The sequence below is a fragment of the Homarus americanus genome, unplaced genomic scaffold, assembly GCF_018991925.1.
Source record: "Homarus americanus isolate GMGI-L3 unplaced genomic scaffold, GMGI_Hamer_2.0 scaffold11150, whole genome shotgun sequence".
In the NCBI taxonomy this organism is placed as follows: Eukaryota; Metazoa; Arthropoda; class Malacostraca; order Decapoda; family Nephropidae; genus Homarus; species Homarus americanus.
Window position 1 is genome coordinate 3,343,667 of NW_024720555.1, and position 27,753 is coordinate 3,371,419.

General features: G+C 38.6%; 1 protein-coding gene and 1 long non-coding RNA gene across 4 annotated transcripts in view; one reads left to right on the plus strand and one right to left on the minus strand.

The window, feature by feature from the left end:
- Positions 1-1,501: 1,501 nt before the first annotated feature.
- Positions 1,502-27,753, plus strand: part of LOC121860637 — a 30,866-nt gene continuing 4,614 nt past the window's right edge. Inside the window, exon 1 of one of the 2 annotated variants that reach the window (XR_006087900.1) lies at positions 1,502-1,809. This is a non-coding gene — a long non-coding RNA (uncharacterized LOC121860637). Of the gene's footprint in view, positions 1,810-27,305; positions 27,502-27,753 lie in introns of those variants that run through there. The other variant, XR_006087899.1, reaches the window with a different exon arrangement.
- LOC121860636 (protein misato homolog 1-like) lies at positions 4,142-27,378 on the minus strand. Of its 2 annotated transcripts, XM_042357903.1 has the most exons (11): positions 27,268-27,378; positions 22,639-22,797; positions 19,386-19,466; positions 18,040-18,286; positions 17,602-17,894; positions 16,714-16,890; positions 15,361-15,471; positions 12,270-12,401; positions 11,768-11,946; positions 4,675-4,877; positions 4,142-4,482 (listed from the first exon to the last, which is right to left on the minus strand). In XM_042357903.1, exons 2-11 carry the CDS (start codon positions 22,720-22,722, stop codon positions 4,253-4,255), a joined length of 1,737 nt encoding a protein of 578 aa, XP_042213837.1. In that variant the 5' UTR covers positions 22,723-22,797; positions 27,268-27,378; the 3' UTR covers positions 4,142-4,252. The 2 variants fall into 2 exon arrangements, with proteins under 2 accessions (XP_042213837.1, XP_042213839.1); XM_042357905.1 differs by lacking the exon at positions 15,361-15,471.

Sequence of the window (27,753 nt, forward strand, 5' to 3'; positions counted from 1 at the left end):
CCAAGTAGCACTACCACTTGACTCATTGCGATATGCTTTCATGTTTGTCCCAAATTGTCCTATGAGCAGGTTTTAAAATCTAGGTAAAAAGAAATCAAAATGAGAAAGAAAGCTTCAACACTATTGCAGTGTTTGGGCTTGCAAAGACTATGATGAGCCTGGGATTATGTGCTGTACTGTATAGTCATGTAGTAGTGTGGTTGTTTTCTTAGAAACTGAAAAAAAAACCAGCAAGGAAACCCTGGTAAGTAGGTAACACATTCTGGCCTCCAAGTCGAGAACTAGTTGCCATCCCTTGCAAGGTGTAGTTTTTGGTGTGTACTGAACTGGCCACTTGCCACAGGCCACTGACTAAGCTAACTTTTCTCCCTTTGAGTTTCCATCTCATTAATTATGGGAAATGGCATAAAATGTTTGTTTTAGTGAGAGAAGTTTATCCATACAAATGCCCAGGCTAACATATCTCTTCTTCCATGGTTTGTTATAATTAAATATTTAAACTGGTACGGGACTTTGTTGACAGCCTGTACAAGATGGCATTGACTGCCAGTGGGTGTTAATTAACATCAAGGTGAACACAGCCAGTTGATGTTTAGTTTTACATGATGTTATTAACTTATGACAAGGACTCTGTGAATAAAACTGTATATAATTACATATAATAAATATAATGTTGATTTTTTTTTCATTTATATAAGAAAGAATGAGGAAGCCACACAGTGATTAACACAAGATCAAGTTTATAAGAGCTAAATTTCCACAAAGGGCTAAAGTACAGTTCTGTGATTGACCTCCCCAGTAAAAAGTTGCTAATTGTTGGTACAGTCACCCAAAAAAGTCCTGTCGCGAACCAAGATTCAGACTCGTGAACCCGAAGCAGTAAACACTGATACATTATTCTGTCCATAAATGCTTCGGATTCAAGAGTCTGAATCTCGGGGGTCATGGTTCACGACAGGACTTTTTTGGGTGACTGTGCATACAGTATTCCACCTGATTCAGCTGCTGGTGGTTTATTCCATCACAAAAGCTTCGACATAATAACAATAAAAAGCCCAAAATTAGCCATTCTGAAGATACTCTCTATTAATTACAGCTAACAATGGTTTATAGTGTTCTTGTGTTCCTATAATGTTGTATCAAAGACCCACATACTGTACTGCCTTTCACTCATTATTATTTCTGCTGTTGATCATATGTAACCATTCAGGTGTTACAACTGTCTAGAGAGCCAGGAACATTTTCTGAAGTGTTTTCTTGTTGTGAGGGGCAGGAGTCCTTTTTCCTACTGATGGTTTTCATTCCTGTTTACATTTCTTCTTAATGATCTGCCATTTTTGACATCCTGTGTTTAATCCCTTCAGTCGCCATTTTTCCCATTCCATATTTACCTGCGTCTAATAGTGACTGGCCTGCCACGAAAAGGTAACATTCTACCCGTTGAACCCATCATTGGATAGACTGGTAACATTTTATCTCTTAACCCAAAAGATCTCCATTAGTCCTGGGGCTAGACATGAGGAGTATGTTTTTTATAATAGTAATACACAAAGGTAACTGTAACACTTAATACCATGTTTGCTATTATCCAAAGTAGTTGCTCTACACACTGTACATTCCTCCATATTTACAGGAGGAGAGTTTACTGACAGTCTGAAGGTACTCTCCTGAATGTCATGAACGTCATTTATAAAAGATTCGCTAAAGAATTTTAGAGAAACTACATAGACCAGATTCTACAGAGTTCATCAGTTTTATAGTAGGAGTACAGTACTGAGAACAAGAAGTGAACATCTGCCAAACATAAAGGTAAGATTATATTTTTGGTTGAGTGTATTGTACCATTATTTAGAATTATTGTACAGGGAAGCTGGGCACTGTATGACCTCCTAGACATCAAGAGTACAATACAGTAACCAAGAGATGTGTAGAAATGTTGATGGAGTAATACAATCCAGTGATATTAATTATTATATAGTACAGTCTCGTTCAAGATACTTCAAACACGGCTGGCAACTCGAGGCCCTTTGTTTACAATAGTACATATTAAAAAGTGATCGGTGATTGGTTACTTAGTTCCTAGTTGCTTAATTTAATGGTTGGGCTTTGTTGGTTCGTATTATAGTAAACAGAGGGCCTCAAGTTGCCGGCAGTGTTTGTTACAATAAAAGGTTCAAAGTAGGTTTAGGTCTCAGGCAGATTTAAACATTTTGGAATTTTGTAAACTTTATTGTTCATGATCATTAATGCTGTGGATGGATGGAACGGTGTAAGACATAAGCGAGAATAGCAATTCTGATAATTTCTGTAGGCAGAATATGTAGTTTATTGTTTTCACGAAGATTGGAGGAACAAGATTTTGGCTACTGGAAGAAGAAAAATAAACAAGAGGTAAAATACAAAAGGAAGACTTTTTTTTGTGGTAAAAAAAAAAAGCTTGAATGTTAGGAATAAAAAGTGGTACAAAAGTTTAGCTGTATGTAGTCTGTGGTTAGTTACAGTAATTAACAAGAAAGTGGATTTCGAAAATGAAGCATTGCAAAGAAATAGTAGTATATACAGCTCCTCCCCGACTTACGACAGGGTTAGGGACCCAAATCCAGGTCGTAAGTCGAAAATGCTTAAATAATACATAGAAAATCTAAAATGGGTGTCTCTTTTTCTTCTCAGCACCACAAAACTCACTTTTAAGCTTGCCAGCCATTTTAAAGTGAATTGCAAACGAAAATTTTGTCAGTACACAGCGCAATCACTGATTTTGGGACTCAAAAATATGTAATTTGACAAAATTTTGGTACGACTGAGGCGGTCGTATGTCCGGGCGGTCGTAAGACTGGGAGGAGCTGTACAGTAGTTGGAGATGACCACATGGGCTGCACTGCAATACATCTTGTTCAATAAATTTGTTCAGTAAGATCTTGTGTTTCGGGAGTAATATACACAGACTGGAAAAATTGTGCCAAATTCAAATTTGCCAGACACTAATACATAAACTAATGGAAAAAAATAACAATATACTGTAGACTGGCCACTCTACATCAACTTCTGATTTTCCCATTTATAACCTCCAAATGATACAAATTCTGCCTTTATTGACCTGATTGTGCTTTTTGGAAACTAGTTTTAATTCCTTCCTCAAGTAATTTAATCACACTCTGCTTATCCTGCATCTAGTACTTGGGAAACTTAACTCCCTTATGATAGTCCCACTTCTTTTCCTTATTTGGCTGCTTAGGTTGGTCTGTCCCACCAGCACCAGTAGGACCCCCAGTAGAGGTAGAGGCCATTATCTTGACTAGACAAGTGGTAGCACCACCCAAAAAATCACACAATAACAGCCCGGGCGGTCGCTAGGATGGCGCGGGCTATAACGCGATAGTTGTGTTCTTATAAACCCCTTTTACATTCACCACCGGCAATTTGATCACCAGAATGCTTCTTGAAAACATTCTTCTTACCTTGTCTTCCCGTATTCATCGCTAACACAACAAAATTGGAGAAAATAGCAAAAATCACAGAGTAATTGACAGAAACCGTGCGATTCAGCTGATCACGTAATGAAAACAGAGAGCACTGGTGTAAACCGTTATTAGTCCTCACTGCGAAACATTCTATTTACTTATTCTTTTCATACAGTATTTATGGGTAACAGCTAAATTTGCAAAAAAAGAACAAATTTACACTGTCTTTCTCAAAAAAGACTTCACAAACAAAAGACACGAATAATTGAACATGTGATGTTGAACGTGAACTGTAAACATTGCATAACCCCACGCCACACTTAAAACGTTGAGGATGGAATCGCGCTAAAGCCATCATTCGTATGCAAAAGTTGGCATTTTACAAACGGCGTTCCCCTATTCATCAATCTCGTTACAACCAATTTGCATTGACAAAACACTCGTTGTAGCAGAAATGACTGTAACTGGTATGAGGGCTGTGACGTCATTCAAGACGGTGGCCAGTGTTCAGCTGGCTGGATCTAGCGAAACCCAATATTTTATGGCAAATATAAGGCTTGGTTACTTTGGGTAGTGCTCGCGAAATTAAAAAAATACGAAATGAAATGGCGTGAAATAAGAGATGTTACTATATGTGAAACTATAAATGTTAGTATCAGAGGCATAATTAATAACAGTTGTATAAAGTAATCATTTATACTGTACAGTAATGAGGAAAAAAAATTATACTAATTTCAAAACCTGATAAGGAACAAATTTGACGTAAGGAATGAGAAGATGTTTTTACAACCTTAGTCATTATCAGAACTGTCAATTTCTATATTATTTATACAATAATTGCGGGTTATGTTTCGTAAATCCTCGACCACTCCTGACCAGCCGTCCTTGTCCAAGCCTTCTTCTACCAAAGATGGTACTTTAGTCACATCTAATTTTTCTGCAGCTGTCACAAGGTGTTGAAGGAGGTGACCTATTCCAGCACCTTGATGGAGACCTGCTGCACATGGTGCACTTTTGATGTCTGGAAAAGAGAAACATTTAAGAGAAAGAGAGATAAACAACTTAATTCTGGCATGATTCTGCTTTCTTGGGTGACTGAAACAACATAACATTTGCCATGTACAATATAAATATAATTGAAAATTACATTTGTTTAAGGTTTAACTTTTTGACAGCAAGAGGTCAAAAATACATAAAGTGAGAGCGATCTTACTAGTTGTTGCAACATTATTAGCATAGCCATCTTCTGTGAATGTCCCAGAGAAGATGGAGGGGAAGGGTGGATTTAACTTGAGAGGATCTTGCACTCCTGTTACCATTCTCATGCTTGGTGGTGTATGAGATTCTTGAAGAAATTCATTGTAAAGCTGAGATGCAGTTGTGTAGTGAACTCCTGGAGGCAACTTGGTATCAGGCCTGAAGAAGCATCCATTGTATAGTACATCATTTGGCAAGACTTAATTGTTATACAATTCTAAAAAATAGGAGTTTGATCATATAAATGGAGAAGCAAATCTCAATAAGCAAAGAACCGATTCAAATTACTGAGTTTCTGGAACTAAAAAGTGCCCATGAATATGGAGTGATTTTTTCTCGAGCTGCTATACGATAGAGTAATAATAATAATAATAGTTGCCCCTCGTGTAACGAGGATGGCCGGCCCAGGGGCCACCTAGGCATGAATTTGTTTAAGGTGCAGAAGCTGTCGCCAACACAACAATCACACCCTAAGTTAATGAGCTGCGTGACCCAGTGTCTAGGAATAGCCCGAGAAGACCGGACAACTCGCCAACTACACTGGCTAACCATTACCCTGGAAGACAATACGCAAATCTATTAACATCCAGGTCCCCAATTACCGCTGGGTAGACAGAGGCAAATGGTGTAAAGAAACTTGCCCATAGATTCACCCTGGCCGGGGATCAAACCCTGGTCCTATCACTTGTGAGGCGAGCATGCTGACAGGAGCACCCACCCATACACACCCTCTCTCTCACTTCACCTATTGTCATTTTCCTGCTGCAAAGATTGAAGAGTTTATACAGGTAATTCTGCTATAACGCGTTAGTTGAGTTCTTGTAAAACATCGTGTTATAGAAATTCGCGTAATAGAAATAACAGGGCTTATGGAGAAAATAGGGTTAGGTGCAGATTACTCCAAATCGAAAAAAAAATTCGTAGTTAGCCAAACACAAAGGATAGCACAGTCTAAATAAATGTTACATTCATATCTAATAATGAAATCATACAGTAAATGTTACACTTTACCTTGAAAAAATATGAATATAACTTGATGGGGGATAAGGTTGATGTTGAGGAGTCATGAAACAACAAGCTTTTCTTCAAGTGTTATAGCCTTTCTTTTACGATCACCAGAACGCTTCCCAGAGATATTCTTCTTTTCCATAGTCACAAAATTGGAGAAACAGTAATCAGAATTCACTGAGGACACTTAAAAACTTCACACGTGTTTCAAACTGAACATGTGGAGTAAACAGAGCGCGCGGGTCTAAAACGCTATGTATTTTGTTTTTCTCTCTTATTTAAAAATTTACAATTTACATATACTATACAGGTATACTGTAAACATAAATATTACATAAATTATTTCTGCAATTGTTCACAAACAAAACACATAAATCAATTGAACATGTGATGTCGAACGTGAACTTGTGGGGTATGGGATGGAGAAAGGAAACTCACAATGTGCTCTCTGTATACATGTTGTATTGGATGTACAATGCAGCTTGGTGCTGGGAAGTGGCAGCGTGGTTACAAGCGTGATGTAGAGAGAGCTGGTTGGTGAGGGTGCTCAGAGGACCAGCTTGTGGGTTGCAATGCTCGCCGGCGAGAGCGAGGGCCGCCAGGCAGCGGGGGAGGAGGTGGTGTTGCTTACTGCGGCTGTAGCTAGAAGAAGAGCGAGGTCACCACGAGGTCAGGTCTTAAATAGCGGGAGTAGGCGTGGCTTAGTAGTTGACCTCCGTGATGTATGGCGGCGCTGGTTGACCTAGACCACGAGGCACACACTGAGGAATTCGCGGGGTCGGCTACTCAGCAACAAACAGCGTTTGTAGGGGAGAAATCCACTACAAACTGTAAACACTGCATAACCCCGCGCCAAGCCACAACACTGTACAGTACACTTTAAAAGCTACGTATTTAGTTTTTCTCTTTTATTTAAATTTTTACAATTTACATACAGTATACATATATGTAAATTGTAATTTACATATTATTCATATTATGCTACAGCGCCCACAAAACATGAGAAACGTTTGAGTCCCCCAGTAGAGATGTCCGTTCTCTATCCACTTCAGGATGTCTTAGTCCTCCGTTTTCTTTTTGTGTACTCACTCAGGGACTCAAGTATTTCTGTATACAGTGACCCCTCGGTTAACGAACTCAATCCGTTCCAGAAAATTCGTTAACCGAAACCATTGTTTCAATGGGTTTTTGGGTAATTGGTTCCAGCTCACCGAAAATTGACTAAATTCAACAAAAATGGTAGAAAAGTTCACTTACTTTGAGGTGTGTATGTAGATGGCTCCTGGATGATGATGATGGGAATTAGAATGGAGGTGGAGGAGAAGGAAGAAGAGAAGGCATTGGGGTGGAAGAGAAGTCACCCCATGGCACCATTTCACCCATAAAATTTTAGTTCTCTTGGTGTATTTCAAGATTATTTTCTTTAAATCAACACTGCACTGCATTATATATTGTCAATATGTAAAATATATTTCAAAATGACCAATAATTTGCTTGGAAACACGTAAAAAAAGCGTTTAGTTGAAGAGAGTCTCAAGCAAGATGTTACCTCCAGTGAAAACAGAGAGAGACTAAAGCCTGTTTGCTGTGTTAAGAGGCTGGATGCCGCGCATTAAACTAGTCACTTTACCTTCAATTATGTTCAATAATTGTTAAAATGAGTAAAAAATTGAATATTAAACTTTTAAAATTATTGAATAGTATAAACTTCTTGATATTTACTAAAACAGTAAAGAATTTAAGCCCTAGAACCGATTAATGGATTGGCGGACTGATACTAAAGCTGGTTGCCCGGTCAGTGCAAGTGAAAACATGTTGAGGTCGGTTCGTAAGAACTTCGTTAACCGAATTTTTTTTCGTTAACCGAATTGAAGATCCTTATGGAAGGCAGTTCGTTAATCGAAATTACGTTAACCGAGGTGTTCGTTAAACGAGGGGTCACTGTACTTGAAATAGATTTGCCGATTTATTTGTTTATTTATTTATTTATAATATACTGTACTGTAATATATTAATTACACAGCAAGTATTTTCTTTAATTTATATACAGCTAGACCCCGACTTACGACGGGGTTAGGGACCCAAATCCAGGTCGTAAGTCCGACATGGTCGTAAGTCCGACATAGAAAAAAAAAAAAAAAAAATCTACAATGAAATACAGTACACGAAACGTAAAAAATAATGAGGAATGGATACAGTACAGTAAAAGTAATAAATAATGAGGAATGGATACAGTACAGTAAAAGTAATAAATAATGAGGAATGGATACAGTGTGACTGAGCATTTACCTTAAATGTAGTCAGCTGAATGCACACAGAGCCCCCATAATTTTCTATTTACAGGATACATGGAGACTATATTAATTGGAAGAAGCAGAAGAGGAGACAGGGCTGGGTGGGTCATCAATGTCGCTTTCTTCAGACAGGTTTATGTACAGGGGTAACTTGCTGGTTGAAGGTATTGGATCATCTTGAGGGAGTGAAGAGGCAGCACTGGTGGGGTGTGAGGAGCCAGTACTGGGGGACTTCTTGAAATAGATGTCCAATTTAGACTGCACAGTTTGCTTTTTCTTTTCATTATAAATTTCTCTGTAGCAAGCAAGTGCATCTTGGATCATTCTGTCAACTTTGGCATAACGCTCATAATTTTGATCAATGTCATCAAACATTTGCATTCCTTTATTAATTGTAGCAAATGCCTCTGCCAGATGTGTTTCACTGAAAACTTTTTGGGGGGTGCAGGCTCTTCTTCTACATTTTGTCTCTCTTCTTCCTCTGCAACTTTCTGTGCATCTAGTTCAATAAGATCCTCGTTACTGAGCTCTTCTGCTACACTTTCAACCAACTGTCCAACATCTTCAGTATCAATTTCTAACTCCAGCTGTTTACCTAACTCCACTATCTTGTTACTAATATCCAAAATAACTTCATTTTCATTAAATCCTTTGAAACTGTGCACATATCTTTTCAGGATTTTCTTCCATATTCCATTCATGCAATGTTTTGTAACCTGATCCCATGCTGCACTAATGTTCTTTATACATGACAAAATGTTGTACTCCTTCCAAAACTGTCTGAGCGTTTTCTCACCTTCAGTAGCAGCAACAGCCTGAGCGAAGGTCGTGCGTAAATAATACGCTTTAAAGGCAGCAATAGCACCTTGATCCATGGGTTGGATGATAGAGGTAGTGTTAGGTGGAATGTACACTACCTTAACATCAGGGTGCATGTCGTCCAGGTGTGGTGGGTGTCCCGGAGCATTATCCAAAATCAGTAAAATCTTGAATGGAATCCTTTGTTGCAGACAATACTCCTTGGCTCGTGGAATGAAACAAGTCATGAACCAATCCTCAAACAGTACTAGGGTCATCCAGGCTTTCTTGTTACTGCGATAAAACACTGGCAGTGTGTGCTTGCTGACATGTTTAAAAGCCCTGGGGTTCTCTGAATGATAGATCATGAAGGGCTTTAGCTCGAAACCAGCAACATTCCCCCCCAACAGAAGTGTAATTCTGTCCTTGAATGCCTTGAATCCGGGCATTTTTTTTGCCTCTGTGGATGTATGTCCGCTCAGGCATGCGTTTCCACAATAATCCAGTCTCATCCACATTGAATATTTGCTCAGGCAAATAATTCCCTTCCACAATCACATCATCTAACTCCTCCTTGAAAGCTTCGGCAGCACCAACATCGGCACTAGCTGCCTCTTCACTCACCTTAACATTGTGTAGACTGTAGCGTTTTTTAAATCTATCAAACCACCCATGACTTCCTGTAAAGGTTTGATCACATTCATCTCCTGCCTGCTCCTTCAGGCTTTGGAACAGGCTTCTTGCTTTAGCCTGTATGGTTAGAACACTTAAGGGTACACGCTTCTGTATCTGGTCTTCTATCCATATCACCAATAATTTTTCCATATCGTGGATAGGACCTTGTCTTTTCTTTGATATTATAGTTCCCTTTATAGGTGTTGTTCCTTTCACTACTTCACGAATACGTTCCTTGTCCTTCAGAATAGTGGATATAGTCGAGTGTGAGAAACCTAGGTCGCGTGAGATTGTTGCTACTGTTTTTCCATTCTCACACTGTGTTATTATCTTCAGTTTCATCTCAAAAGTAATTGCCTGTATCCTTTTCCTTGGAGCACCACCAGCACTCTCACTTTTACGCTTTCCAGTCATTATAAAGTCAATTAAATATGATAATAACGAAAGTTCACAGCGCGATCAGTATAGGATACGATAGCCAAACACAAACAAAGCGCTCCACTGAGTGAGTGTACCCACGAGGCAACCCAAGACACCCCTCCCTCTCGCCCGGGACGGAAACGTTTCGGTATAGAAAATGCGCGCGTCATTTGAAAAAATTTTTGGTCACGACGGTCGCAGTCGTATGTCCCGTATGGACGTACGGTCAAAGCAGGTCGTAAGTACCAATGGACATAAGTCCACGTAGTCGTAAGTCGGGGTCTAGCTGTACTTGTTTCGCAAAAAAGGGAGGCTACCATTAAACCTGGTAGGTGAAGTTGACCAGACATTTATGGTGACCATTAAGGACCAAACTCTGAATCCATGACGTGACTTCTGTTCATCATTTATATCCTAAATTTACCACTGTCGGTAGTTTCAAGAATAAACGCAGTCATTTACTGAATATTCTTTGTAAAAAATCAATTTTAAATGAATTATTTATAGGAGGTAAGTATTATCATCAGTAAATATACAGATATGCATTACTGACCACCTCCGAACACAAGGACGGCTAAAAATAGCCACAGGCGGTCACAGTCAAGGTCACTTTCCCTTTCTTGTCACTGGCAAATGGGGGGGGGGTGGTGATGATAGTAGCTGTGTTTATTACCGGGGTATATTGTTCTTTTACAGTATGTTAGACAGGTTTATAGTAAATTTTTATTATTTTAATATACCGGTAATCTTTATTTTAATTCAGCTTCCCATAACGTAAGTTTCAGTATAAAATAATTAGGGGTAGGACCTTGAGTGGTTTACTATGTTTCCATCACCACTCTTGACACACTAAACCGCAATATTTAAGAGGTAAGAATTTTATATCTGGTGCCTAAGACGACCCCCTAACTTTGGGCTAATTTTTTTATGGTTCAAATTCCTTCTTATAGGCCGAGATATATGGTAAATTATTTCTGCAATTGTTCACAAGCAAAACACATAAATCAATTGAACATGTGATGTCGAACGTGAACTGTAAACACTGCATAACCCCGCGCCAAGCCACAACAACCGTTCAAGTGGAATCGCGTTAGAGCAAACGCGTTCGCGTTTTACAAATATTGTTCCTCGATTCATCAATCGCGTTGTCAAAACACGCGTTATAGCAGAACTCCCTGTATACCGGTAGTTCCTTGATTCTTCTTGTGAAAGAACCTTTTTTATGATAATTTAATCAATGGTTTAGTCAAATATTACTGTTAACCCTTGCTTCTCTCGTGAAAAATAATAATCCTGTAATTGTTTGACTAGCCCAAGCAAATAAGGAAAATGTTTGCAAACTGTAGATGATAATTTAATCATGTTGTTGTATATGAGCTGAAAGGATACACTTCCTCTTATATAAGGGTGCCTGACATGTCTGTGGCCACTTCTTAGGTGAACAAAATCACTCTTATAGGGATGGGCACATATTTTAAACTTGTCGGAACATTACTAGTCTGAGGGCTGGGAAGTTTGCTAATAGGTGTCATCTGATTATTTTAACCACTTTCTCGCATTCAGCATGAGTTAAAGAATTTGGGGTCCAGTTTAATTTCCTACTCTAGTGGAGATGATGTATGTTGTAAACACCTAATTTTAATGGTCTCCAAGTTCACAAATTTTAACTGTAGATGTGGTACCTATATTTACCCAAGGGATTTTACACATATTGTAATCATCAGTTCCCAATTTCTGTTCTTTTGTTGATATTTTATCTAGCCAAAGCTCTTGTGACAAAGGACATGCAACTGTTAACTAGATCAAGAGAAAGGAAGAACAATGGATTAATTCATTATACAGTATATCCCAAACCTGACTAGTCTTGATGAAGGTACACCTCGGATGACACGAATCTCACTGATGGGAGCCACAGTGTAGTCACAACCAGCACTCAGGGATACTAAGTTGGGTTTGTGTCCTTGCTGAAGCCATTCCAACATTGCCTGGTCAAAGCGTAGTCCTAGAGGCAGTGCTACACTTCCTGCTGCCACCTATAAATAGAAAATAATTGAGTACAGGGTATAGTTCCTCAAATTTGTATGTGAAAATTTCCATATGCAAAATACTCAAGGCAAAGCATTCTCACCATTTGAGATGATGCTTTATAGTACAGTATTAAAGGCAGCATCACACCAGCATTTCTATTGCCAACTTTTTCATTACTGTCGGCATTGTTGTTGGCTTTTTGTCACACGGTAGAGACCTTCTGCTCGTACAACTCATTATGCCAGGCTTATATGCATTAAATGGTTTGTCCAACAATGACACTTATTCTAGTAAAATGGAGTAATTTATATTTGTTGAAGGATCTTACATTTCGTCCTCCTGGAGACAACATGTCCACAACATATGAAAGTGGCAGGGGTGACGTACGACTGCGGTACACTAAACTTGCAGTGTCCACAAATGCTGCCATCACACTACTGGTGATATATGGATTATTTTCCTGGAAGCATAAGAAAAATTATGATAACATCTACATAACAGAAAACAATTGTCAAATACGTACTGTACGATATTAATACAAACTTCCTTCTACAGTGGTCCCTCGGTTAACGAGATTTCGGTTAACGAGTTACCTTCCATAAGATTCTTAACTTCGGTTAACGAGCAATCCCTCGATTAACGAGTTTCTTACGAGCCAACCTAAACATGATTTCGCTTGCATTTGGCGGTCCACCAGCTGTAGTATTAGTCCGCCAATACAGTAATCGGTTCTAGGGCTTAAATTCCTTACCATTTTAGCAAATATCAAGAAGTTTATACTATTCAATAATTTTAAAAGTTTAATATTACATTTTTTACTCATTTTAACAATTATTGAACATAATTGAAGGTAATGAAACTAGTTTTATGAATACCATCCAGCCTCTCAACACACCATACAGGCGTCAGTCTTTGTATCTTTTCAGTGGAGGTAACATCTTGCTTGAGACTCTCTTCAACTAAATGCTTTTTTTCTGTTTTTGCAAGCAAATTATTGGTCATTTTGAAATTTATTTTACATATTGACAATATATAATGCAGTGCAGTGTTGATTTAATGAAAATAATCTTGAATTGCACCAAGAGAACTAAAATTTTATGGGTGAAATGGCGCCATGGGGTGACTTCTCTTCCACCCCAATGCCTTCTCTTCTCCCTTCTCCACCCCCATTCTAATTCCCATCATCCAGGAGTCTTCTACATACACACCTCAAAGTAAGTAAACTTTTCTACCTTTTTTGTTGAATTTAGGCAATTTTCGGTGAGCTGGAACCAATTACCCAAAAACCCATTGAAACAATGGTTTCGGTTAACGAGCAACCTTCTAGAACGGATTGTGCTCGTTAACTGAGGGCCCACTGTATTTACAAATACTCTACTGTATATGTTTACCGGTTTTCTGTTACATATTAAATTCTGTTGAAATTTGGTAGAATGTATTACCGTATATACTCGTCTATAACCCCCCCTCGTTTATAGGTCGACCCTGATTTTTTGACCAAGAAATCGTTAATTTACGATATTCCTCGTTTATAGTTCAACCCACGTTTTTGAGGGTAATGGAACAACAAAACCTTCACTAAAAACGCTCTACGTCCTATAAACTGAGGCTCGCCGTGCATGAAACACGAGTGCCGAAGGCAAATTGTTTACCATTTATTATTACGACACTTTACACTGAAACGCGGGTAGTTTCAACAAAAATATTGTATATTTCCATTCAAGTATTTATTCAAGTCAATTAGGATAGAATATTATTGTAATACAACAGTTTTTTAACTAAACCATTCGAAAAGCGATTACGGTACAACATCTTTTGAACAAAAGAAAGCGAAAGTCATTGTTTTCGTCACGATTTTATCCCACTTTCCACTTTAATACGTACGTAATTTCAGCAAAAATATTACATTTCTGTGAATGTATTATATCAAGCACAGTATGAATAGAATATCATTGTAATATAACAGAACTTTAACCGAAAACTATTAAAAAACGAGTAACATCTCAAGAACAGAAGCTTAGGTAAAGTCTTGTTTTCGTCATGTATTTTATCCTATTTTACATTGAAATACATCACGTTTCAGCAAAACTACTTTTATTTCCGAGAATATATTCATTCAGGCACAGTTTAGGTAAAATATATGTGTGATGTAATTGTTTTTTAACTGAAAACGATTCGAAAAACACGTACCCTCTAGCCCTGTTCAAGGAGAAGACTGGGAGAAGCTGTTTGGTGCTGCAGACGATGACAAGGAAAATGATTTTGATGGATTTTAATGAAAATATTCAGAAATATGGTATCGTAGTATTTATTCAAGTCAATTAGGATAGAATATTATCGTAATACAACAGTTTTTTAACTGAAAACCATTCGAAAAGCGATTACGGTAACATCTTTTGAACGAAAGAAAGCGAAAGTCATTGTTTTCGTCACAATTTCATCCCACTTTCCACTGTAATACGTACGTCATTTCAGCAAAAATATTACATTTCTGTGAATGTATTATATCAAGCACAGTATGAATAGAATATCATTGTAATATAACAGAATTTTAACCGAAAACTATTAAAAAAACGAGTAACATCTCAAGAACAGAAGCTTAGGTAAAGTCTTTTGTTTTCGTCATGTATTTTATCCTATTTTACATTGAAATACATCACGTTTCAGCAAAACTACTATTTATTTCCGAGAACATATTCATTCAGGCACAGTTAAGGTAAAATATACATGTGACGTAACAGTTTTTTAACTGTAAACGATTTGAAAAACACGTGTACCGTCTAGCTGATACAGCTGGTGGTGCGTGATGCGTCGTTGTAAACAATAGGAGGTTGAAGTAGATTACCGGGTATTATATTAAGTGTGAAATATCGAAAAGGTTTTTATTACCGGTATTTTTTGTAGATCAATGAGAACTGTGATACCGTATATATGATAAGTTAGCCTGTGCTAAGAACTTCAACAGAGACTACTGAAAGCACATTGTAAGGTAATTTAGCCTATTGTAAGTTGGTGAGCTTCATTTACTGAAGGAACTGCACAACTTTTCATTACTAATTGGTACATATTTTACGTTTCCATTGTTTACTGGCAGTAAATGGTAAATATTTTTCATGTCTGAAGCTAAAAGTTGCTCCTCGCCCTTCCCATCATGCACGGGTTCAACCTAACAAAACTATTACGCATGTATAGGACGACCCCCAATTTGTTGCCTAAAAATTTGGTCTTAAAAACTCGAACTATACACGAGTATATACGGTATATCCAATGTCATAGACACTGCTGAGTGGTCAATGACCCTTTAAAACCTCTCTAGTGACAATAATCAAAGTGTCACAGTCACTCTGCTATAGCAATATTACCAAATAACTCTTATCTTTCATCTTAACAGCTTGGTAAACTTATTGATTATTACCTACCTCTAATGTCAAGTTGGAGAAAGTAGTACTTGGTGCCTGGAAATCCCAGCAACTTTTGCGAAGACTGAGTGGTACAAACACACTTGACAGTTTGCTCAACTCTGTATAGGACTGAAAGAACAATCAAGGGTTTTGTATATACAGTAGAGTAGAGAACATGGAATAACAAATGCAGCAGAGCAAATCATGCACTCAATCCTGAAAGGGCTTGATATACAATGTATATAGCTGAACAAAGTGGATAGAAATGATCACTGTATTGAATTTTGATTCACATTGAGTCTACTATTAATAATATAGGACTGCTGTATATCATAGATGAGAAGGAAATGTATTCAGGATATGAACTCTACATAAAAGTTTTATATGGGAAAATACTAAGACCTTTTTATTAATTGTACTTTAAACTGTATGGCAGCCTGGTACGACTAGAAATATGGCACATCTAATAGGTTAGGTTAAGTTAAGTTTATTAGGACTAAAGGAAATACAGTGGTCCCTCGGTTAACGAGCACAATTCGTTCCAGAAGGTTGCTCGTTAACTGAAAAATTCGTTAACCGAAACCATTGTTTCAATGGGTTTTTGGGTAATTGGTTCCAGCTCACCGAAAATTACATACAACTAAAAATAAATGCAGTAAAGTACACTTACTTTGAGGTGTGCATGTAGAAGGCTCCTGGATGATGATGATGATGGCAATTAGAATGGGGGTGGAGGAGAAGGGAGAAGAGAAGGCATTGGGGTTGAAGAGAAGTCACCTCATGCTGCCATTTCACCCATAAAATTTTAGCTCACTTGGTGTAATTCAAGATTATTTTCTTTAAATCAACACTGCACTGCATTATATATTGTCAATATGTAAAATATATTTCAAAATGACCAATAATTTGACTGGAAACACAGAAAAAAGCATTTATGTTGAAGAGTCTCAAACAAGATGTTCCTCCCTCTGAGCTGGTAAACAAACTGACGCCAAACTGTAGCTGTTTGGCGCACATAAAACTGGGTTCCTATACTTCAATTATGTTCAATAATTGTTAAAATGATTAAAAAATTGAATATAAAACTTTTAAAATTATTGAATAGTACAACTTTCTTGATATTTACTAAAATGGTAAGGAATTTAAGCCCTAGAACCGATTACTGTATTGACGGACTAATACTATAGCTGGTGGGCAGCCAAATGCAGGCGAAAACATGTTGGGAAAAATTCGTAAGGAATTCGTTAACCGAGGGTTTGCTCGTTAACCGAAGTGAAGAATCTTATGGAAGGTAATTCGTTAACCGAGGCGCTCGTTAACAGAGGGATCACTGTATGACTTACAACCTGTTAAGTGACTACAGTAGAGTACCTGCACTATAGCTGCCCTTGTCAGTATTCTGGCTTGAGGTATGACAGGAGACAGTTGTGAGGGAGTAGTAGCAAAAGTTATGGAGTCTTTGGACCCATATTCATCTGCCAGGTGTTGCAGTACCCCATAACACACTCCTCCCATTCCATCATGAATGTCACTTAGTATTTGGAAACCCTGAAAAATATGTTCTTGAGAATTATAATCTTCTATACAGTGGAAGAAAAGTTCTGCTTAATAAGCTTATGTCACTAACATTTAAAGGTATGATTCACTGACAAGGTAGCCATGCAAGAGTTTCTTCTGGGGATACATTTTCAATGCTACATGATGTGGGGAATATTTCTATACAACTAAGTTGGCCGAATGAAGTTTTTGAGGAATTAATGCATGCAGTGAGAGTTTTGACAAACAACTTAGAACATAATTAATTACCTTATGTTTATCCAGAAGCATTAACCCCTTGAAGTACATCGATTTTATCCCATTAGTGCAAGTCTTAACTCCTCAGAATATGATGACCTATTTCTTTGAGTAAAAAAACACTGTACCCGAGAAGTCACCATACATGGGGGGTTAAGATGGTTTGTGACACAAAAACGATAACGGCGAGTACAGAAATAAAATTTTTGAGATGTCATTTGGACATGTAAGTAGAGTATACAGATATCAAATTATGGACAAGAAATCCTTAATCAACATGCTCAGGAGGACATATACGTATTGAGATTTTGAAAAAAATTGGTGAGATCAAGATTATGGCCGAAATGGCCTAAGAAAAAGGTGATTATCAAGTCACAGTAGATCTGGTTCATGGAACATTAATAACATTTACCCTTGAAGTGAAGATTTACAGTAGTAACATAATATGCAGACAATATAACTCACCTGTAAACTGTTACAAGATTCTGCCAGACGTCTAATTCGGTCTGTGATCTCATCTTCCACTTCCTCCCTTTGAAACAAGGCAGAACCTAATGGGAATCCCCATATCGTCTCATCAGTGTTACCAGATGTCCTTGCAGATTTGACCAAAGTATCATCAAGAAGGTAAATAGAAGTTGGATGAAAATGAGGACGCAAAAAATCTGACCAGACTTTTACTGATTTCGTCAGGTCATATATTTTTTGTGATGGTGCAAGGTGGAAGTCTGGAACTTTGTTGCTGATACTTGAATCATCTGTTAAATAATGGACAGAAGAAGAGGATATAAAAAATACACAGAGTACGTGACACTTAATACAGTACTGTACTGTATAGGAAAGTAGTGTTAAATTAGTATATAATATGACAGGCAACAACAAGAGTACTACTGTATAACTAACCAATACATATATCCTTGTCTTCATCTGCTGGCCCAAGAAATCTAGCATCTTCCTGCTCAAGGTCCATCAAATATTCATTCTTTTCTTCAGGCAATTGTTGTATAAGTTCAACTGGTCCATCCCAAGAAGCCTCACTGGTAGAATGGTCAGGTTGTATGGGGTTGTAGAGAGATCCATGAGCTGGTAGACTGTGTAAACTGCCCTTTGTATCAATACATAATAACCTGGGGGTGTATGTTTCTTGTCTCTGAAAATTGACACAACAATAACCTCTCATCCAAATTGTTCTCTTTGCACTGTATGTATCACATTAATTCACATGTATTAACACCTCACTAAAAATCTCTCGCTCTCTCTTATTAAATGATCTCAACTTCAGTTTCAATTCAACCCACAATGGTTAGATAACCTTCCAAGTCTTAACTCAACCCAACTGAAACTGTTTTAATTATGCTGACAAACTTTATGGAAGAGAGAGCCAATGGTATAAAAAAGAAAGACGAGGAATTTATTCAAGTGAGAGAATAAGTGAATAAAACAAAACTGATGGGCTAAAAGAATATGAATAAGTGTGTAAAACAATCGTGATGTTTGGGACACGAGAATTGGGATACATTTAGCGATGAAGGTATTTATATAAGATGTATCACGTGATTACTAATTACAGGCATCCCCCGCGTTACGGAAGGGTTCCGTTCCCGGAAAATTGACCGTATCGCGAAATTCCGTAAAGCGAAACCTATATTCCCATTGACTTCCATTATAAAACTGGAGGTGCGTTCCTAAGGAATTTTTTCGGCCCCCAAAAAGTAATTCAAGCACTTTTATTAATGAAAATAAACATTTATAAACACATACAATACAGTACATTAAATAATTTATGATATACCTTCTTAAAACACCAATTTAGGGGTTAATATTGCATTATACAGCTACGTGTATGTTTATTTGAGTGCCCCGTCATAGGAGTCCGTTTTCTCTTAATCTTAGAGTACACCAGATACTTTGTTATTTCTTAGTAGTGACACAGAATTTGATATTGCAACTGGGGTTGCAATTGTTGAGGCAACTTAGGTCTATTACAGTTGGAATATTCAAGATCCATTGTGAGTGATGTTTAAGGCTTCAACTGTCTTTATGGTTGGTAAAACTTGTCAAGTCTGTCAGTCTGAATGGCATGTGTGAGGCCTTGTGTTTGTTATGATTTACCCCAATTTCCGTAAGGGCAGATATACGGGCCGTAACGCGAAATTATTGGTCATAATTTACAAATTCCGTAGGAGCATAATTCCGTAACCCGGGCTTCCGTAACGCGGGGATGCCTGTACCATAAATTTTATACGTACTTGAGAAGTGACACCTTCCCTGAAGAGGAAATCATGGTTGATATCTGAAGTTGAGGAGCTGTTGTACACAAAACTTGCTTCCTGAAATGTGTGATAATGTATTATAAAAAGTACCAAATGATAAACTTCAAAGGACAATTCTTATGAAAGGCATCAATGGATAAACTAAAATGTACAATATTAAGCTCACATAACAAAAAGGCAACTGCAATGTTATTTGTTACAATCATATTTACATCTGTAATATATATACAGTGAACCCTCACTTTACACGGTTAATTCAACCCACAGCGGCCCGCGTAAAGTGAACAACATAACATATGGGATTAATTGAAATAGAGACCGGGCGACCCCCCAAACTCCACTTTTTCCCGACACAATACGTATGTTTTACTAAAAATAACATCTTAACTTTATGATGGTGTTCACCCACACAATATAGAAGGGAACAGTCAATAAGAGAAGAATAAACTGAAGGTTAGGTTAGAAAAAAACAAGGTTGGGGTTAACACTTACGTTAGCAGAAGAGATGGGTCGGCGTAGGGGAATGGAGGCTGGTTCCGAGGCAGAGGGCAGGCTACTGGCCCTCAGGTGAGTCTTCATCGGTGTCATCCACACTTACTAGTGCCTCCCTGACAAATCCCTCAAAGTCATCATCACTGTCTCTGCCTCTGTCACTATCACTGGCTTGGGCTGGCTGTGGTGGGTTGCGGGCGAAGAACTCTGTTATGCTTTGCTGACGGCTGGTGTTTATGTTGTCGTAATAAACCTTGATGTAGGGCTCCATAGTCTGCAACAGCTGTGGTAGTGAAGATTTCATACCTGTTTGCGTCAGGGTCGTCGGAAAGGAGGAGCTTGACTTTCTCAATACACTCGATGGCACCCCTAACATTACTATGGGATAAGCGGCGTTCTTCTTGGGATGACGCACCACCTGCCTCTTCACTGACGTCATCATCATCTACCATCTCGTCAGTAGTCACATCAGGATCCCTTATCACCTCCAGGATGTCGTAGTTGGTGGTCTCGGAGAAGCCTGCAACTGTAACACTCTGCGCAGCTTCTCTGGCAAAGTCCACTGCTACTGCAACAGTCTGAACCTCACCAGTCACAGATTTACTCTGCCTAACACCCGGAATGCCTTGCAACACATGTCTCCATGCGTGACAAACAGTTGCTACAGACAGCTGATCCCATGCCTCCACCAAGAAGTCCACAGCTTTCTTGACGTTGAATGTTCTCCAGAATTGTTTTAAAAGTACTTCTTGCTCTGCCAACTGTTGATTCTCGTCGTCTTCGCTCTTGCTATCGGTGTTGGTGTCACTCAGGTTACGTAACTCTTCCTTGGTGTTGGTGTAGTCGTTCAGGAGGTTGAATTTTTTAGCAGAGAATGCAGCTTTTACATTACAGATCAATTCTTGGTCCATGGCTGTAATATAGACGTAGTGTTGGGAGGAAGGAAGACCACTTTTACGTTGGGGTGACGATCTCACAGTTGGGGCGAGTGTCCTGGTGCGTTGTCCAGCAGCAACAAAATCTTGAATGGCACATTATGTTGCTCACAGAATTTCTTCACATCGGGAACGAAACAGTCATCAAACCAGGAGAGGGACAGTGTAGAGAATATCCACGCCTTACGTGCGGTCAGCCAGTGGACATTTAACTTGGTCATGTCCATGCTCTTGTAGGCGTGCGGCTTGCGTGCTGTGTGGATCACCGATAACTTGAGTTTACAGGTACCGGAGGCATTGGTGGTAAACAGGACGGTGATGAGCTCCTTCTGCAACTTCCGGCCCCGACACTTGCTGGCATTCTTCACAACGAAGGTCTTGGAAGGTAGCTTTTTCCAAAAAAGACCAGATTCGTCCATGTTAAACACCTGGTCGTTGGTGTACTGCCCTTCCTCCATAATCTCACATAAAAACGGAGGAAATTCCCTAGCAGCAACACGGTCAGCACTAGCTTCTTCACCACCAATGTTGATATTGGTGATCTTGTTTCTCTTCTTAAACCTCTGTAACCACCCAGAGGAAGCATTAAAGGGTTTGGGCTCTGTGATTCCCATCTTTCGTGACACTGCAGCATACAGTTCACGTGCGTACTCCTTAACTGAGCGCGTGTCCACCGCCATGTTCCGTCGCGCCTGACGCACCAAGTAGCTCACAAGTAATTTTTCTGTCTTGAGAAGCACCTGGTTGTGGCAATACTTGATCATAGAAGCACCTGTAGACTTTGTGATGTTCATGTGCTCCTTTATCTTGGCTGCATCCTTCTTAATTGTCCTGATCGTAGACTCGTTAACACCATGCTGGCGCGCGAGATCAACCTGTCTTGTTCCTTTCTCCAACTCTTGTATGATCTTATATTTAATTTCGTAGCTTAAGCAACGTCGTGTCTTCTTTGGCTTAGGGCGGCTGGGTCCAGGTAATGCAAGGTTTCTTTGTAGTGGTGGTGGTGGTGGTGGTCCGGTGGAAGCCATTCTTATGGAACAATGGATACCGATATACACGGTGTAGCCTGGAGGGGTGTAACTGACGCGGTAGGTTGAGGGGCTTGAACGCTCCCGCGGCGGGGCACGTTATAGTACTACATTAAACCAATCACAGCTAGCAGGGAGGGAGGTAAGGATGCTTTGCCCAATCACAGTCCGCTACGTCATATGACGTCACCGATAACGCAACAAAGACATACACTGCGCAACCTACTCGCGCCGCTTACACAACATGGCGGATGGCGGGAGAGATGGCGGGAGGTTTGGATCAAAAAATGGCGCGGCGCGAGAGGACCGCCCCAGCCGCTCTCCGCGTAAAGGGGTACACGCACCGCGGAAAGTGAGCATTCCGGTTTCGGCAGGGTACCGGGTAAACGTGGAAACGCGTAAAGTGGGACCGCGTAAAGCGAGGGTTGACTGTATGTTATTATCTCACACAGACTTAACATGTTCCAATATTAAGTCTTCTTCTATATTTATTAATTTTATTTCCTACATCCACAGGTGATACAGGTATGTTATTTCTTTTTACTTACTTGATTCTATTTTTCTTTGTATAAATGCTTCTCTCATCTCTTGTTTTTCTACACACACAAGTAATCTACGCTCCAGAATTGGACCTGAATTTTCATGTCAAAACTGTCGATATGGTTAAGGTGAGGAAGGGCTTGGTAGGATTTAGACTGCTATTTTTCAGTTTTATATAAGAAAATTCAAACAATGGGAGGAGTAGATTGGAAGACAAAGTTGTGTCATACTAACCTGAAGATTCCACCAGTGAGTGCCAACAAAGTTTGCATGATGACCAATTTGAAGAGTTATTAATTCACGAATATTTTGTGCCATTTTCTCTAGTATCCTTTAGCTTTATAATCAAGACCTGTTTGTCATTCATGCTCCATATGAAGTGCAACACTGAACCTGGAATACATTATTATTATTAGATATAAAGTAAAGTAGCTACTGTAAATAACTTTTCTTACCCTATGAGCAGGCCAAAACATTTATGAGGAGTATGTTTTTCCTAATATAAATTTTGTTAAAAGAACCACTCCTACAGTTTTATCGTGGTACTCATGTCAAAGTCGTGTTTGGCCATCTTCCTCCGCCCATTAGGCACGTCAGACTTGATATCCCACAAAATACATTCCTCCCTCATTTGTTGATAGGTAGCAGCTGAACCACTCTGGTCTACTATCACCTTTTTCTATATTAGATAATGGTAACTGTACTATTTTAAGTTAGATTGTGTAAGGCTAAGTAGGTTAAGGTTTCAATATTTATTTAACTTTCAACTGAACGTAAATTACTACATGCTGTTCATATGTAGAAATGTTTGCACAGAGGAATTATCAGCTACTGTTACATTATAGAATGAACCAATCTAACTAAGATGGAGAGATTAGCTAGCTAATAAATCAAACTGAGTAGCAATACATTTTTTATTAAGCTCGGAGATCTTTACAAATGACTTATATATGTGCCAGGGGGTCCTGAAGGGCTCCACCTCCTGGTTAGGAGGTTAGGTTAGGTCATTTGCAAGGCAAACGTCAAAAAAGAAGTGTCATAGAATTGTCGGTAATTTATAAGAACAGCGCTACCACCAGAAGGAGTTGTTCGATTTCGTTCATTTTCTCCACAGATGTTCTTATCACTATACAGGTAGTAAGTATTTTAAAAGAGGTGACAACTTTTTTTTGAATTATGAGTACCAAATATCCAAATAAGTACTTACTATAATTATGGCCCCAGCTAGGAAGTTAGATACAGTACTGTTAGGTAGTTTTATTTGGTTGGTTAGGTTAGGTTCTATTAGGTTTTAGTAATTGTCACTTCTTTTTTAAATACTTACTATAATGATAAGAGTATTTGTAGAGAAAATTAACAAAATTAAACTACCTTTCTGGTAGTAGTGATATTGTCAGACATTACTGTACTGAACTGTCTAAGGTTCGGTAAAGAAAAAAATCATAAGATTTCCATGTTGTTTGAATGTAAAAATGTATAACTTTTTGGTCTTCTCTTGAGGGTAGGAAAGCATTTATATTCTAAAGAAAATATTGTCACGTTTTTGGTTTAGGTGAAACCATCCTTCTTTATTACTGAACGTTTACTGAATGAATGAATGACAAAAAAGGAAGAGTGTGTGTTTGCAGCCACCCTGTAGTAATGTTTGCAGCCACCCTGTAGTACTAATAGTAAATGGCTTTTATTAATTAAACAATTAATATTTGCAGCTAGGACCTACAGTCAGAGAGGCTACAGCCTTGGCACACTTCTAGGCACCAACACTAAAATAAAGACCCTAAAATTTACTGGATGACCAAAACGATAATAATACCCAATTACCTTATGTATTTTCTCCACGTATACAGTATTCACAACATTTGTGCCACAAATGTAATAGAATATAGTTATTTTTGAGGTTAATATATAGGACTAACAAGTGAGCGAGTTATTTTTATTAGTTTATTTTCTTACATCATTTTCATCAGTGAGTTCTTATATGTTAATCATTTATTGTGGAAATTGTTCGTTTCATAGATAATTAGGAGCCTCGGTGCGCACTAGTATATCTTGCGGGCGGTAATTAGGCTCCGCCCTGCTGTGGGTCATTGTTTCCGCGCCCTGGGCAGTTTGTTTTTTGGCATGTCGTCGCCTATGGTACATGGTCACAATTTGTGATTTTAGGGATAAAGACAACGAGACCCTTTAATTGTTTAAGGATCACAGCAATGTTCCTTCACGTAGAGACTGTCCACGCTGCGGGAATCCTTGTACTTTCCGACCCGAACGAAATTTGTTTGTGTAACAAGAAAATTACAAACAAGAGAAACAAGCGGGCTGTGGCTACAGCTCTAGTCCATATAAAGGAACTTGGCTTGAAAATTACAAGATTCAGCCCAGTGTTTTGATTTTATTTATTAATTTTTTTTACAAAAATATTTCACAGAAATATTGTGATATTTAACTTGGGTTGAGCCCCAATTTTGTTGTTGACTGGAAACAGTTTTGCTGTAAGGTCTGTATGTACTTGATGGAAAACTGGGAACCTATTGGCCAACCAAATGCAATTGTAGAAATTGACGAAAGTAAGTTTGGTAAGAGGAAATTCCAACTTGGCCGCTTAGTGAAAGGTGTCCTGGTTTTTGCGTCATTGAGTGTGGGTCTGGCCGCATGTTTGTTGTGCCGGTTGAGAAAAGAGACGCCGACGCCCTAGTTCCTCTTTGCCAGAAATTTATCACGCCAGACACCACTATCTACAGTGATTGTTGGAAAGCCTTCTCGAACTTTGGGTTTTTGGGTTTTAACACCAAACAGTTAACCACAGTGAAAACTTTGTTGACCCTGATACTGCAGTGCACACTAACACTGTATAATGGCTGTGGAAAGATATAATGTTCTGAGGGCTGGCAACACGGATTACCACTACAAACAATACTTCACTCGCTACCTGTTCTGCCTCTTTCACTGAGACCACGGCACAATCCTTCGTTACTTCCTTAACGCTATGGCTCGACGTTTCCAACGGGCACATTAAATCAATCCGCCGCCCGGGCTGCATAGCGCCGATCTCACGTCCAGAAAATTCCTCAAATTTCACCATATCATAGTAAGTTCTTTCTGTTTATTATACCGTGGGGGGGAGGAGGGCTAGTTAGGTAGGTTTGTTTGGTTGGGTTAATTAAGTCTGTTTGGATATTCCCCATATTGTCACCAATCCACTTCATCACCGACCAGGTTCGTTGCCAATATCATATCCGTTTCGTCACCACTAACAGTCTCTGCTATTAGTGACAAATTTTAAGTTATTATTTTACACCAATAGAAAGTAAGGTATTATTTTACTTTCGGACATAGAGCCCCCGAAAGTTATAAACTACTGAATCATTTAGATCTCGCTATTCTGAGCATTTTGAACACCACATATACCAGGCGGAAATGGATAATTGCGACAGAATTGAATTTAATTGATTTTAAGTAGTTTTCAGTCTTTGTCTGTGAGGAGATGTTATCTGCGCATCACACATGCGCAATGTTGACTGATGTCATCCAGTCGTGACCAATGAGGTATCAATATCATCATGCAATTTTTTTTTGACCAATCACATTTGATTTTTCTCAAAGGAAGCAGCCTGGGCATAATTTTAATTTCATTGACCAGTTTCACAATGGCCGTGATGGAGGTTGGTTGTCATTTGTACTTCTACGATTATTTTAAGTTTATTGCCGAGTTTTACAAGAAAGACGATCATTCTATCCAATTCTTACGTATCCCTGGCACTTCTAACTAAGGTATTGGACTTTCGGACATGGCACGCCCCAAAGTTTTTAACTACTGAAACATTTAGGTTAGTTTAAGCTAGGCCTACCGGGGTTCTGCCCCCAGCTAGGGGTCAGGTTAGGCCAGCTGGGGGTCTGGGTGCGGAGCCCCAGTCTAGGAGTTAGGTTACCGGTAGGTTTTGTTAGGTTCAGATGACTCGTTTTCATTTTCTCCCCCACCCAAAAAACCCCGACCTCCCGGGCTGTCCTCCATTATTGTTGGGAGGGGGGGGGGGGCAAAAACTATCAATTTCTGTCCAAAATTAAGGTCAGATTCGTTTAAAACATACCAAAATACACTGGAAAAACATATTGGTCAACCCCTAGGGACTCATGTCCTAAAGTAAAAATTTACCGAAATTACACATGTATACAGACGACTTTAGAAGTATTGTGTTATTATTATACATGAATATTAATTGTTTAATAAAGAAAACAATTCAACATTGGTAAATATACAAAATACAGAACAAATGAAGGTGATTTGCCAACAGCGCATAAAATACTGAGCAGTGAGACCATTGGAGGCGTATTAACAAAGTTTTTATTATTTATTTTCGTCTTTAATAAATTGTCTTGGTGTTTTTACTATTTTCTATCCCAAGCGACAGTTATTTTTGTGTATATATTGATGGGAATGAACACGGTTACGAAACGGGTTGGTGACGAAATGGGCAGACCCCATCTGTTTTTCATACCCACAAATGTTAAGTAGCGTTTATTTAAAAAATATAAAAATTTTAACATATTTCTGCAAACTACAAGTGTCCACTATTATATAAGTGAAAATCCGGTGTTTTTATAATTATTTTCAATCAATTTCGCTGGCGGGTTAGTCCTATATAATTACCTTTTTTGCTCTCTCCATATATAAATAAATCTACAATTGTACTTAAAAGGTCTGTTGTTGTTAGTAGTTTCCAGCACAACATAAATATGGTGAGGTATCATAACTCAACACAATGGACTAAAATAACCATTAACTACACTTCGTCTCGCCGTAATATAGTATTATAACACTTACCATGTAATATTATAGTTACATAATATTATCAATAAATGTCTTACCGACGCATCAGGAGGTGTTAGGTGTCATCAACTGCAGGAGGCTGGACTGTGTCTCCGCTCGGCTTTTGTCTTGTAACCAAACTCTAGTGGCTTCTTGTGTTGTCTCAGCGTGATCACCCTGTTCAAGATGTTTAACTGTATTAAAGAGTTATTTGTGGGCATTTATGGCGGGCCAATATATTTCACAGTGAAAGCTTTGCACCGAAGAAAAAAGAACTTCAACAGGTCATCAGTGTAAGTACAGGATATACGTATTAGTATTATTATTATCGATGAATTTATAGTATTACACCGGTCTCTTTTACTGTTGTTAATATGCATTTCGCGGTCCCACTAATTACCCAAATGTACCCAAATGTAGCCACAATGAAGTCAAATGATGGTCATACAAGCGTAAATGGGGCTGTGAATAACTTCTCGATTAGTATTTGGTGTCATAAAGTAAAAAAATTGGTAAACTTAATTTAAACTGAGTTAGGTTAGGTT